The 14,539-nt window shown below is 39.2% G+C and overlaps 1 protein-coding gene across 2 annotated transcripts in view; it reads right to left on the reverse strand.

Annotated features, from left to right (window-relative positions):
- Window positions 1-855: 855 nt before the first annotated feature.
- KDM5B (lysine demethylase 5B) overlaps window positions 856-14,539 on the reverse strand; it is a 69,612-nt gene continuing 55,928 nt past the window's right edge. For both annotated transcript variants that reach the window (XM_074222388.1, XM_074222387.1), the window contains 7 exons: window positions 8,775-8,954; window positions 7,538-7,696; window positions 5,661-6,146; window positions 4,063-4,174; window positions 3,243-3,397; window positions 2,400-2,720; window positions 856-1,850 (listed from right to left, as the gene is read on the reverse strand). In XM_074222388.1, the coding sequence (XP_074078489.1) occupies window positions 1,713-1,850; window positions 2,400-2,720; window positions 3,243-3,397; window positions 4,063-4,174; window positions 5,661-6,146; window positions 7,538-7,696; window positions 8,775-8,954 (1,551 nt within the window). In that variant the 3' untranslated portion in view covers window positions 856-1,712. The remainder of the gene's footprint in view (window positions 1,851-2,399; window positions 2,721-3,242; window positions 3,398-4,062; window positions 4,175-5,660; window positions 6,147-7,537; window positions 7,697-8,774; window positions 8,955-14,539) is intronic.

The raw sequence follows: 14,539 nt of genomic DNA on the forward strand, positions 1-14,539 counted from the left end.
CTAAGAGTTGTTCATAAAGAGATTTAATTATTTAAATTGCATAAGGGGACTAAGTACATTTAATCTCCACTATATCACAAACTGCTAGGGTGTTTTTGTTTTTGTTTTTTAAAACCCACTAGTTCTATAACCCTCCCTCAGGGTGATGGCAGTAAAATGAGAAATATGTTACCAAATGGACATAGAAATTAAGCAATAAGCAAGTTCTGTTTGCCAGTGATCTCCACTGTAAAACAGAACTCCTTGAGAGGAGGAAAACTGTGATGAGTACAGGAATCACCCCACTCCCACTCCCACCCACACCCTCTCCCACCCACACCCGTGCCCCAGCCATTTAAGAAATGATAGTGGGGAGGAAAAAACCTGGGAAGACACCTTCTCCCACCTTGTAAGTTCTTAGGCCCAGGAACCTAAAGTCTCCTTCAATGTTCACTTTCAAAATCCCATCTGTGGAGGAAAAAAAATTCCTTTGGATTCCTTCCTGACCTATCTTTAAGACTCCAGTTTCCTTCTTCTAGTTTATTAAATACAAAGAAAGCACTTCATCAGATGAGACCAATCCAAAGATTAGGCATAATTGCCAAGATTCTGAGAAAACCTATAAGCAGCATGGCTTTCAAGTACAGGTTCTATTTCTTCTAGAGTATGAGGCACCACAGGAGGTGGGAGGGGTGAGAGGTGAGATAACAAGAGTGAACAGAAGGGCACAGCAAATCAGAAGAAACCCATCTCCAGCTCCCACAGGTTGGGGCTCATTCTACAGCCAGCTAACTGAACAGAGGCAAGGCAAGCAGAAAGGAAAAAAGGTTAAGAGAAGCTGTAATCTTAAAGGCTCTGAATAACAAAGAATTACTATTATATTATAACCAAGGATTTATTCCACAATATAAACTGCAACATTTGATACAAGCTACCCCCCTCCCCAAGGGAAAAAAAAAAGAGAAAAAGCGAAAATACAGCTGTGGCAATTACTTACAGAGCTGTCTCCCTTCTATATCACTAGTCCATCAGTGACACTAGAGCCTAAACGACTGTGTCCCGTACATTAACCCAATGCTAAAGCACCACCACACTGTTCAGAACGTTTTTAATTCCAGCCACTGAAACCAGACATAGAAGTTATTGCTCAGATAAATAAACCTAATCTATGGGGAGGAGGAGGAAGGGAAAAGGCGGGAGTCAGAGAGCAAAGCAAAACAAAAACAAAAACCCCAAAGTGAAAAACCAAAAGTTCCCCCAAATGGTAACAGAGTAAACAGGAGAGATTCCTCAAAAGAGGATTTACTGGAATTTCTTAATGCCCCTCTGGGCACTCAAGCCAAGCTGGACTATTAAGCCGGTAAATCCCAGACAGAGGTATGACTTTAATGCTGTCCATGAAAAGGTGCCAGCTCCACTCCCTTCTAAATCGGTGGAAACTCCTGCAAAAAACAGTCAGCATTTCAGACCTCAACAACCACAAACAGCTTCTTAAGGGAAAAATACAAAAAGTGTCAAAAAAAATTTTTTTGTTAGTTTTTTCTTTTTTTCTTTTTTTTTTTCAAACAGTTCTGGAAAAATGATCCCATGAAGAATAGAAATAGCACCGTTTACAGGCTGGTTCTAATACCAGTCCTGTAGCTTTGCTGAGAAATTGCAGAAATCTTCTCGGAGTCCTGAATTACGTAAGTGGGGGGGATTTGTTTTTGTATTGTTTTGTTTTGTTTTGTTTTTTACTTTCGGTTCGGTGCGTCCTTCACAGTACAGCGCACACAGATGTAGTCTTCCTTCTCTGCCATCTCTGGAGAAACACCAACACAGACCTGGTGAAACCACTGATTGCAGCTGCCATCACACTGGACCCAGTCCACCTAGTTACAAAGAGCAGGGAGATGGGATTTTCAGAGGAGAAAATGAGTTTCAAAAATGGGCGGGCCAGCGGGCCAGGTTCAGGAGATCTAGACTGTTCCTAACTAGCCCGCCAATATCCCACCACTGGGATCTCTGGCATAACAGTTAAGCCAGATGTACCGTAGCTGGACCACTAGCCAGAACCACCAAGTCAAAGCCATTCTTCAAGTTGTGACTGCTTTGGGATTAAAACAGTGCTTCCCTGTGGTGGGTAAGCATTAAAAAGCAATGACAGCATCCCTCCCACCTTCTGAGCACTGGATGGTGAAAGCTGGAAGAGGAGGCAAGAAAAGGAAAAAGGGAAGAACAAGAGCTTCTTCGAGAAAAGGGAGGAGACCCAGTTACGATGGTAAGAGCAGAGAAATCAGTAGGGGTAGGGAGGAGCCATCGACTTCGATCAGCTCCAAGCAGATAAGCAGAAGAGACAAGAGACCCATCGAGGTCTAGATAACAGGGTGTCTGAGTTAGGGGGTAGGTAGCACGTCCTCTATGGCCCACACCTCACTGACCTCATCTCCTTCTGGCTGTAGGCAGCTCACGGCCGGACAGATGGCATCTTCATCCTCTGAGTCCTCTTGTTCCGAGTAGGATGTATCTGAGGGCAGGGACTGAGTTTCAGTGGGACGGGCCATTTCATAGCTCCGTTCTTTCTCTTGCTTGAGATTGTTCATGTCCTTGGAGTGGCTCAGTTTGATTTTCTTCTTTTTAGGGGTCCGAGTTTTTTTAATTCGCTCCCGTCGCTCCAGAGACAAACTCTCTTTTTCCAGTCTTCTCTTCAATTTTCTCTCAACATTTCCAATTCCATCTCGCTTCCCCCGGCAGCAGTCATTCTGAAAAATGTGAAGTCAAGATTAGCTTTATTATTTCCCCACCAATCCCTTTTGATATTCATTCTAAAATAAAGTTCATTATTATGGCTAAAGAGAATAAGAAACCCAAAAGTAAACCTCAAATACTTAAATCTCCTAATAAATCAAGGAAGTATCTCTTAAAAAAAAAATCAAGAAATTGATGTAAAAAAAGTGCTATCTTAAAATTTAGATTGTTTAAAAAGAATATTTATCCCTTCTTTTGAATATTAAGTTCTTATAGCAGAAATCTCTACACTTCATCCATTTTAATGATACAAAATTTACGGATAAAATGTACCAAAACAACTTGGCATCTTCATCATCTCAGAGAATTACTAAAGAGATTAAGTAGCTGCAATACAAAATAAAATCCTCTGAAAGGCTAACTTTAACTGTGCACACTTAAATTCAATTACAACAGGTTTTATTTTGAAAACCCAGACTTAGGGGACAGAGTCACAGAATAAATAGAGGTGAACCTCCCTCAAGCTTGATGCTTGCCTTCTCACTGGAGAGTCCAACAGGGGAACCTCGGTCAGGGTACTGAGTCAGGCTTGGCTTGGAGAGTAAAGTCTGGTAGATTTCTTGAATCTCGGGCAGAGATACCTGGAGCAATTGGGCTTCAGTTAGAAGCTCATCCACATCAGGACTGATACCTATATAAAAGATTAAGAATAAATGAATCTCTTATCTTGTTTATCTTATCTTTTCCTCTAAAACTGACTACTCCTTCAGAAAGACTAGAATCTGTAGTCTCACACTAATCCTTACAGATAGATAAATATGTCTACATTTCTTTTGCAAGGCAACAGGGTTAAGTGATTTGCCTAAGATCACAAGCTAGGTAAAAGTTTTATGTGTCTGAGGCCGGATTTGAACTGAGGTTTCCTAACTCCAGAGCCAGTGTTCTATCCACACTGTACCACCTAGCTGCCAGATCCTCATAGATACATGGCAGTCCCAGATCTATACAACTTGAACTAGCAAAGAATTAGTAAAGCTATCAGATAATAAATACTAAGCCCAGTTTGTGGGTAAAGAGCAGGATTCTTAACAAGTGCTCCAGGCATTTGGAAAATTAACTTATCATAGTGGAAACTGTAGATCACAATTTAACCACTACAAAATTCCAAAAAAGAATGAATAAAAAAAGCCCTCCCCCCACCCCAACTCTTTTGCATTTATTAAGGGAGCAATAAACTTCACTTAAAATGAAATAGTTCAAGACCTATAGACAACTGTTTAATAGCAGTAGAAATCTAAAACAGGATTGCTTGTATCTCCTCTATCCCAAAGCCCAAAATGAAGAGAATATACAAACCGTGGAGGGGGATGCAACTTCGTCCAGTTGAAAAGGGAGAGTGTAAGTAGGAGGTTCTGTTGTCCCAGTCATGGGGCAGAGAAAAGGACATTGCACCAATTGTCTGTGAAACCTAATAGGAGGAAAACATTTTGTAACAAGACTTTCTTACAGCTCCAGAGCGGTCACTACATCAGGTTGTCAGATTGACAAGAGGAAGAACAGTGACTCAAGCTGCCCCAAAATGACCACCTTGACCCTCAGTAACACTGGGATCATCGGGCTCTGAATCTAAGCAAATGGACTGGAAAAGAATAAAATGAATTTGACCTTGGATCTTCCTAGCTCTCCGGAATCCAGTTTCATGGATTGCCTGAACTGGACTTATCCCCTGTAGGGGATAGATATGAACTAATCAATTCTTACAGTGTTCAAATTAAAGACAGTCCATTAAAAATGCCAATTTTATCACAGTATTTGGTAGATTAACTGAGAAAAAGTGTGTGCATGTGCTTTAGAAACTATAAGAACATTTATATCAAAGGAGTCACAGTCTTGAGAAGATAAATAATCACCACCCCAGCTGCAATCTTCCTTACTTTAAAAAAAATGGAAATACTTAGATTATTCCCAAAGAACAGACTGAGAAATCCAGGGAAATAAATGGTTAAGGAGAATCATTCTTAGGAAAAGGGCATAACTCAGCTACTATCCAAATGAATTTAGCGATAACTTAAGTGAGATTGGAAAAGTACAGGCAAGATTTGGTGGTTTTTTAAATCTATCATCCAGATCAGGGACAAGAGAACATCCAGTCCGAAATTAGTGCTACCACAGCAAACAGCCGGCATGACTCCAAAATCAGTAAATCTAGGAGCTTTTGAGAGATGAATTGTTTGATCAAATATAGTTAGCGAATGATGTTATAAATAATCCAAAGGCCTTTCCCACCCATGTGATAAAAAGAAACGTTCATATCCCAAGTGAGTTTTAGTGCTTAGCAAACTGCCATCAGGACATCATAAGGTGTGCTGGATCACCTTTGCTCTCAGATAAATGGTTAAGACAACAGTACAAATGTGTGTTTTTGTCTTTAAGAAGTAGCTCTCTGGGAGGACAAAAGAATGAAGCAATGAAGAACGAAGTATAAAAAGCTATTAGAAGAAAAAAAGAATGGATTGTCAGGAGTTTCTTTCCATTTTCCTTGATGAAAAGTTTGCATTGAAGTATAAAATTTAAGAAATTACTTTAAAATGAGCAATACTGTAATAAATATAAAAAGTACACAGACTAATGATATGCAAACTAATGGGGAAAGATTTGCCAATTTACTATGCATCACTGGAAAGCTTGAGACTGCTCTAAATGAACAGAAAAGAATGATGGTCTTCAACAGAAAATTGCCCTCAGAAGCAGATGAATCCACAGCCTCAAGGAAGAGTATATACCTCAGAAAATACAAAAACTAAATCTCCTAGAAGACATTTCTTTGAGAAGCAAAGGGAGCAGCAGCAGTAAACTGAGAACATCGAACACACAAGTGAATAAGATGATACTCCAGCAACATGCATTGAAGTCCTAGGGGCTTGCCAGATCTGAAGATCAAAGTCTGAGCTTACCTTATTTGTCTCTGGCACCTGGCCTGTCGAAGCCTGCCATCTGCTGTACAATAGTCCTGACCCCGCTTGGTCTAGTACCAATTTTAGGCTCCCTGAAGAAAGCATCTGCTGTGCTCTATGCTGCCAGTTCACGGTTCTTTCAATCATATACCGAAGTGCATCTCCTTCAGGAAGGCGAACACGGATGCGCTGAAGGGAGGCCAAAAGGGGAAGAATTTTCTCTAATGGGGGTTTCTCAGATCTCCGACAATAGGGACAGAGCCAGACTCGGGGACCTTGTAAAATACTGGGCACAGCCACACAGCCTGTGTGGAAGGCATCTCGGCAGAGTTCACACTGAATCATAGGTGCAGCTGGGGATTTCTGACATACACAGATTTTGATTTCTAAATCTTGGTTGGGTGACAGTAGTTTCCCTTCATTAGCTGCTCTCAGGGACTGCAGGGCTTCCATTTCCTTTAGTCGGGCTTCACCAAGTGTTGCCATCTGCAAGAATACCAATCAAGCTTTAATATCAGGGCAGAGGAGATTCCTGATCCTGAACCCCAAAACTATCGTTCAGATGCTCCTGGAACACTTTATTACTTCTAACATATTAATGCCTACATTTGTTTCCTTTGCCTTCTCACCTTCTAAAAATCCCGAATCACACAAATTTTTCAAGTTTACTTTTTCTTAAACTTCACTATTAATCTACAAATATGTCAGTACGAAATGTTGTCATTTAAACTCTGGATCTGTTATCAAAATTTCCTTTCTCCTATTAATCTGGTTTAGATATAGCTTCTGGAAAAATTCATATCACTTGTTTTACATGTCTCTTAAAAATACTAAGTTAAATAAAACCATTCCTTTATGCTTTACAATTCAAAAGCACTAAAAGAAAGGAAACATTTTTTTCCATTGCTTGGCATAAGTTAGTATAGAACTTAATTTGCTAAACAAAATATAATACATTTTTAAATTACCAATACCAATGTTTCAGTCCTCCCTTTAAAAGGGGTCTCTTTTTTGGGAGGGAGGGGTTTTGGTTTTTGCAAGGAAATGGGGTTAAGTGACTTGCAGCTAGAGTAATTATTAATTGTATGAGGCTTAATTTGAACTCAGATCCTCCTGTCTCCAGGATTGGTGCTCTATCCACTGCACCACCTAGCCTCCTCAAGAGGAGTCTCTCTTAAAAGAGCTCCTAGACTACAAGAAAATACTAACTATTCTTAATTCATTCCAATTATTTAAAAAAAGAAAAAACCCACTAAGGTTACATACAGGAATAGCTAAAACCTTTCTGACCTCTTATTGTCCATTGTAAGCTGTGATTTCTGGCTTTTTTATCTGCTTAATAGTAGATTTTATCTGCTTAAATTGATCTTCTAACAATTTATTTACATCAACAGTCAGAAAGTGACAACTACATTATTCTGAAAAGAGGAAGAAGTATTAAAAGTTTTTAAGAGACTCAAAAATAAAAACGTAGTCCATGGATTAAGTAAATCTTCCATTTCTCACCTGATCCCAGTCCCTATACAATACCCCATTCATGATGTGAATCTGCACAATAAACAAGATTTCAATGACTGTAATAAGTTAACATTTACTATATCACTAGATCCAAAGCCAAACATTTTTTTCATAATAACAATGATCTAATTAAGAGAATTCTAGGCTTTCCAAAGCACTTCCCATATACTTGCATCTGTCCTCCCAATATGCCTAACTGGAAAAAAGAATGTGAAATGTTATGTTGATCTGTCAATCAAACTGTTTGGTCAGTTTATTCAACTTTGAAAAGGCAGAGATTCAGAAATGACTGAGACTCAAAAGTCTTCCAAAAAAAACCATAAATGGGTAAACTAGGTCAAGAAGAGAGAGTGACTCACCGCTGAGGCCGTCTCTTTACTGTCAGTCAAAGCTCTCTCAAGGTCACTCAGACTCTCTAGTCTTGTGCTTCTCTTCTTCCCACTTGGAAGAGGTTCTTTTAATTTTCTCTGCTTTCTCTTCAGTCCCATTGGACCCACATCACACCGGGGACAAAGAACCTAATATGAACACAAAGCAAATTGTTTCAAAAATGCAAATACTATCAGAGAGGTAACAAAATGAAGCACTGAGGCAGATTTTCAGTTTTTAATTGGGGGTTTATGAACCATCAATGCATCTATGGATTGAAAGGATCGAAGTGAGGGTCAGTGAACTTGAATGTGGGGGAAAACTGCATCTTTATTTTCAATAACCTCAAACTAATTTTAGCATTTTCTAATATATTTTAGAAGGGGTTCAAAATAGGTTTAAGAGTAGCAGAGGGGGCCCATGGTACAAGAAAAAAAGATGAAGTGAAAAACTGGAAGGTCACAGTTCTCTGTCTAGATACTTAAAACTGCATTCCTGACTTCCCTTCAAGAAGCAGGTAGTGCCCTGATTTAATGAGATTTATTAAAATAATTGTACTTTGATCATTAATCAACTAAAGCAGTTACTTGTTAAAAGTGTTCCAAGTATCCGAATGAGGTGACAGGTCATCAAGATTATAAAACTAAAGCTGAAGAATACTTTAGTAATGTATTAAAAAAATGTCATCTGACCAAAAATAAAAAATAAAAATAAAAAATATATTAAAAAAACCCTAAAGTTGACTTCGTCCCTCCCAGAACAATTCATACCGAATCAAACCATCTTTAACAGTGAGGAATACTTGATGATAACAAGTCCTGTTCCTTTCACATGGACTGTGTAGCCCTGGACATATTTCAACATCTCAGTGATCCAGGCAACTGTCTGTGAGATTGTGAAAGCTAAAAAAAAACCTCTCCAGTGAACTAGTCAAATGGAATCTCCTGCAAAAAACATATAGAAACTATGCATCTGGAGAAAATGATTTTCTGGAGAAGATAATTCAAGATCAAACTGAATTTCTAATGACTAAAGGTCAGTGGGGAAATGTCCTTAAGCCAAACTGGTATTCTAAGTCTGGTCAGCAAGTACATTTTGAAATATTAAATATTAATATTAAAAAAAAACAAGCTATAGAAACACAAATAGGTAATGCTGACGTTATAAACAAATATTGAATTATTGAGCCAGAAGACAAGTAGGTTGGTTGGTTTCAAGTTATCTTACCTCTAAGAGAGAGTATGGAGAATTTTCCATCAGAAAGGTATTGGCTGCACATTCTTTCCAAGACTGAACCTCAACCACTAGAGACTCTAGTCTTGGCAAAGAATTCAGATGTACAGGGATAGATCGGCCTCGTGAAACAAGCTCCATTAGTGTGTCTAACACTGGTATTCGTCCTCCAGCCTAATACAATCAAGAAAATAGCTGATATTGAAACATAAGGTTTTTAAGCAAGGTTTAGTTTTTCAGTTTATTCATCTGATTGGAAACAGATATAACCCTTCAACAAAGAGAAACATAATGGTAGGAGACAAAAGGCAGAGACTGAATATTAAATAACATGCCTTTGAAAAATAGCCACCCAAATTCCACAACCCTAGGGGCCTACATTTTATTCAACTGAAGCCTATTTAGCAGCTGTTATTTGTATTGTTCGGTCATTTCTGAGGATACATCTTGGTGGTTTGCCATTTGACAGATGAGAAAACTGAGGCAAATAGGGTGAAATGAGTTGCCCAGAGTCACCAAAGCAAGAGTTGAAATTACGAAGATGAAGCCCAGGACTCAGTACAAAGCTCTCCCTTATACATATATAAAAATGACAAAGTGGTTATAGCAAAAGATTTTTTTCATCACAGAAAATTAAAATATTTAGTCTAATTTTTATTATACAAATAACTGACATTGAAAATGAAAATAAAAACATTCATTTCTACTGCTAAAGTCCCATCCTTGAAAACAATGATTTAAGAGAAGTTTTCACTATCACCTAGAGTTAGCAGGAAATGTTTTTGCTTTGATCAATCTTGGAGAAACTGATGATCCATACTTATCCCTACCAGCAAAGATCTTCAGGATAAGAGACTTTGCCTGCACTTCAAAAAACCCTTAGCCAGATCTTCTGAAATTTTGCAATTGAATCTTAAGTTAGAAAGGTAACCAAGGCAAAAGAATTATTTTACATACATATACATATATACGTATATGGGTCTTATTACAAAATTGCACATTTTCAGAAGTTTGCAATTGACCAGTTGTGCATTTTCCCTCTTCTCTTTGTCTTCAAAAAATATTATTAGTTACATGGGAGCATAACTCTCTGGGAACCAGATGTGTGTATGTTTGTGTGTGTATTGGGGGGGGGGGGGGGAAGAGAAGCTGAATGTTCTGTGAAGTTCAAGATACTACTGTGTAGCAGTAGAGATACAACAATAAGTTTGTTACAAAGAGAAAACTGAATGCAAACCAAAGAATACTTTTTATTCTTGTTTTTCTTTTACTCTTCTTTCACATCATAATTACTATGGAAATAGTTTAGACATGATTGTACATGTATAGCAGATCAGATTTGGGGGGGGGGGGGGATAAAAATATAGACCTAAAAAGCTAGCAAAAGGATGTTGAAAACTCTTGGCATATAATTTGAAAATTTTTTTTAAAAAACTTCATAAAATATAATCATCATCTTCTGTGATCATTTAAATAATTAATTCAACTGAGCAGAACCTAATAGCTTCTTTGTTTGTGTCTCTCAAAAGTCTCCCAGGAATGACTACAAATGAAATCAATTGCTTTAGGATAAGATTGTGTGCTTCCTTTCAACTTGGGCCTAGTAATGAACTTGGTTGGGACATTTTGGGAGACCTTAAAGAAAGAGTTCTGACTGATAACTAAAGGAACCTAGAAAAGAATGTGATCCGTAGAGGCAATGTTTGTAGAGGGCTTGAGTGCTTGCAAAGGGCTTTCCTCATGTTTGACAGACAAAATACATTCAATCCTAAACATTTGCACATGAGTAGTGACCTCATTTTCATTTTTGTGACAACTAGGAAGATTGGTGGCTGTTTGTGAATCTACTCCTTGAAGTGCTAATTTAAGTGAACAATGAAGGAATTGAGAATGAAAAGGGGAAAAAAAGCTAAGTTTTGAAACTAAGTGTGTAGATAAATGAGATGGTGGTTGATCCTCTCACTTGCCTTTCCACTCCATCCTTGCTACTGGGATTCATGAGCTTCCCAGAACAACCAGCAGTACCAATTCCCCCCCTTTACTACATCTGGTTCCCAGAGACTCACCCCAAGAGTTCGGAGTGCCAAATGAGGACCAGAGACTCACCCCAAAGCATGTGCTTTTCATCAAGGAATAGGTACCAACCACAATTCTGAAAGAGGCATTAGAAATGGTAGGGTACCCTGTTCCTTTTATAACTTTGGGGGGGAAGGAAGAATGTCTTCTAACATTGCAGCCCCTTCCTCTCTCCACATATAGAGTCCCTTACTCAACATTTTATGGGTTATTCCATGATTACTGTTTCAAGAAAAGTTTATACTATCAAATTTTATTTTTATAAAAATAACTGCAGAAAACTGCATTTTCAGCAATCTGGTGAAAAATTTAAGAGTTTTTAGTGGCCATGGGAACCTACTCTATTTCCTATAGGTTCAAGAAAACATTCATGGTTTTTGACTTCACAAATTTGAAACTGAGGAGTGAATGTGTGCATGTGTGTGTGTGTGTGTTTGTGTGTGTATATGTATGTGTATTCAGGGAGTTGTTCATGATTACACAACCAGTAATTTATTTATGCTGGACCTGGATTACGGGTTCACTGGTTCACTTGTTTTGGTCATGTCCATCCATTCTTGGCAAGACATTGGAGTTGTCTCCTATTTCTTTCTCCAGATGAAAAAAGCTGAGGCGAATAGGGTTAAGTGACTGACCCTACCTATTTTCTGAGACCAGATGTGAACTTAGGAAGATGTCGGTATGTATGTAGATACCACATAGCTGCCCACTAAAAGATAAACCAGTGGCCTGAGGACAAAACCCATGACTTATATACTATTAGCACCCATGCTCTAATCAACTGAGCTCACAGGACGACCCATGCTGGGGCTGAAAGTATATGTCCTAGTGAGGAGCAGTTCACCGTAGCATTGGTACTACCTGGGAGAGAGGTTTAGTAAATGCATCTAGAAAAAAAAAGTCGTGACAAAAACAGTACTTGGACATGGGAACCAATTTTCTTCAAGAGTATTCAAGTCCAACTTGGTCTATTAGACAAAGATAAATCAGGATTTTCAGAGACAAAGATGAAGCAGAGAATCATAAAATGTGAAAACAGAACTAAAAAAGGAAACAATGTAAAAACTCTTATTCATATAACTGCCATATATCTGAATATGACTATATTCACCCACAGAAAAATACCTAGAACTCAAAACATCCTTAAGTAAGTCCCATTGGGACTGTTAAGTGGTGCAGTGGATAAAGCACTGGCCCTGGAGTCAGGAGTACCTGGGTTCAAATCCAGTCACAGACATTTAATAATTACCTAGCTGTGTGGCCTTGGGCAAGCCATCTTACCCCATTTGCCTTGCAAAATGCCTTGGCGGAGCCAAGATGGCACAGAAGAGCCTCTTTTGGTGTTCTCTCTCTCTCTCTCTCTAATATTTCAAAACTCACCGAGAGACAGAACCCACAGAAAGATCCAGTGAGACAATTATCAAGAACAAAGTAACCTGGAAAATAGTGGAAAGGCTCTGCTCCATGGGGTTAGAGGGGTGGCTTGCCAGAGTGAAGGAACTTCAGCCTCCCGGAGGCAGCCCCAGGATGCTTGGGAGCCTCACTTCACAGTTTCCTGAACTACACAAGTGGCCAGGGCAGCCTGAAGCAGGTAGAGCCCCCAGGCAAATGAGCATTGAGTGCTCAGCCTACTAAAGGTAAGGGGAGTGGAGAGAGACTTCCGAGGTCTGTACTCTGTACTTGGAACAGGACTCTGGGGTTCTGACCACATTCAGATCCTGATCGCAGTCTAGGCCTCCCACAGAACAGCAGCCTCCCCCCCTCCCCCAGTCCCGAGTATGTTTGTGGTCATTCAAAGAGCAGGAGGGAAGACTTCACACACTGAGATCCTGGGGGGGGGGTCCCCAAATAATACTCAAAAGCTCAGAAAGTACCTCAAAACCAGGTTCAGGATGGGGAAATGAGTAAACAGAGAAAAAAAGACAACAAGAAGGATTAAAATACTCTGAAGATGAGGAAGCACAAGCTCCTGCATCTAAAGACTCCAAGAAAAACAGAAATTGGGCTCAGGCTATGACAGAGCTCAAAAATTGAAACGCAAAGTAAGGGAGATAGAAAAAAATTAGAAAAAGAAATGAGAGATACAGGAAAAACATGAAAAAAGGCAGCTGCTTAGTCAAGGAGATCCAAAAAAAAAAAATGCTTAAGAAAATAACATTAAAAACCAGCATAGGTCAAATGGATAAAACAGTTCAAAAAGTTATTGAGGAGAAGAATTTGGCAGAACTAGCTGGATAGAAAAAAGATAATAAAGCTCTCTGAGGAAAACAAATCCTTCAGACGTAGAATGGAATTAAAGGGAAGCTGCTGAATTTACAAGAAGTCAAGACACAATACTTCAAAACCAAAAGAATGACAAATTATGTGAAACATCTCACTGAATAAACAACTGGGGGTGGCTAGGTGGCACAGTGGATAAAGCACCAGCCCTGGAGTCAGGAGTACCTGGGTTCAAATCCAGTCTCAGACATTTAATAATTACCTAGCTGTGTGGCCTTGGGCAAGCCACTTAACCCCGTTTGCCTTGCAAAAACCTAAAAAAAAAAATAAACTAGAAAACAGATTCAGGAAAGAATTTTTAAATTATTGGGATACCTGAAAGTGATGATCAGGAAAAGAGCCTTGACACCATTTTTAAAGAATTCCTACAGAAAAATTGCCCTGATATCCTTAAAGCTGAGAGCAAAACAGAAGTTGAGAGAATCTACCGATCTCCCCCAGAAAGAGATCCAAAAACACCAACCCCCAGGAATATTATAGCCAAGTTCCAGAACTCCCATATCAGAGAAAATATTACAAGCAGCCAGAAGGACACAGTTCAAATATCATGGAGCTGCAGTCAGGATCACACAGGACTTAGCAGCAACTACATTAAAGGGTCATAGGGCTTGGAATATAATATTCTGCAAGGCAAAAGAGCTCGGAAAGCAACAGAAAATCAACTATCCAGCAAAACTGAACATCCTCGTCCAGGGAAAAAGATGGACTTTCAATGAACCAGGGGAATTTCAAATGTTCCTGTTAAAACTGCCAGAGCTGAACAGAAGGTTTGATCTTTAAATACAGGATTCAGGTGAAGCATAGAGAGTGGAAGAGAACAGTAAAATATGGGGGACTTAAAGATGATGAACTACATGTATTCCTGCATAGAAAAATGACACTGATAATACTCAGAAAACTTCTCATTTAATAGAGCAGGTAGAAGGAGCTTTCATAGATGAAGCACAGGAGAAAGCTGAATTTGAAGATGTAATATATTGTAAAAATGGAGTCCATGGCTAAAAGGGAAATGTAATGGGAGTAAGAGAAAGGAGAGGTGGAATAGGCTAAGAAATTTCATATAATAATATTTTTTTCATTATAATGAGCTATTGCAATGATATGGAAGGGGGGAAGTCAAGGGGGAATGAGGGAATCTTCGCTCTCATCAGAGGTGGCTAGAAGAGGAAACAGCATATATACTCAATGGGTTATAGACATCTGAAGTAAGAAGGAGAGAAGGGGGAACAGGAGGAAGGGGGGGGGGGTGAGTGATGGAGGAGAGGATGGACCATGGGGGAACAGTGGTCAGATATAACACATTTTCATTTTTTACTTCTTGCAAGCAGCTGGGATTGGATGACCTGTCTGGGACCACAGGGCAGGGTGGTTGCTGGGCCTTAGGGGTGGTATGTGGGCTCAGG

Source organism: Macrotis lagotis, chromosome 2 (genome assembly GCF_037893015.1).
Source record: "Macrotis lagotis isolate mMagLag1 chromosome 2, bilby.v1.9.chrom.fasta, whole genome shotgun sequence".
Lineage (NCBI taxonomy): Eukaryota > Metazoa > Chordata > Mammalia > Peramelemorphia > Peramelidae > Macrotis > Macrotis lagotis.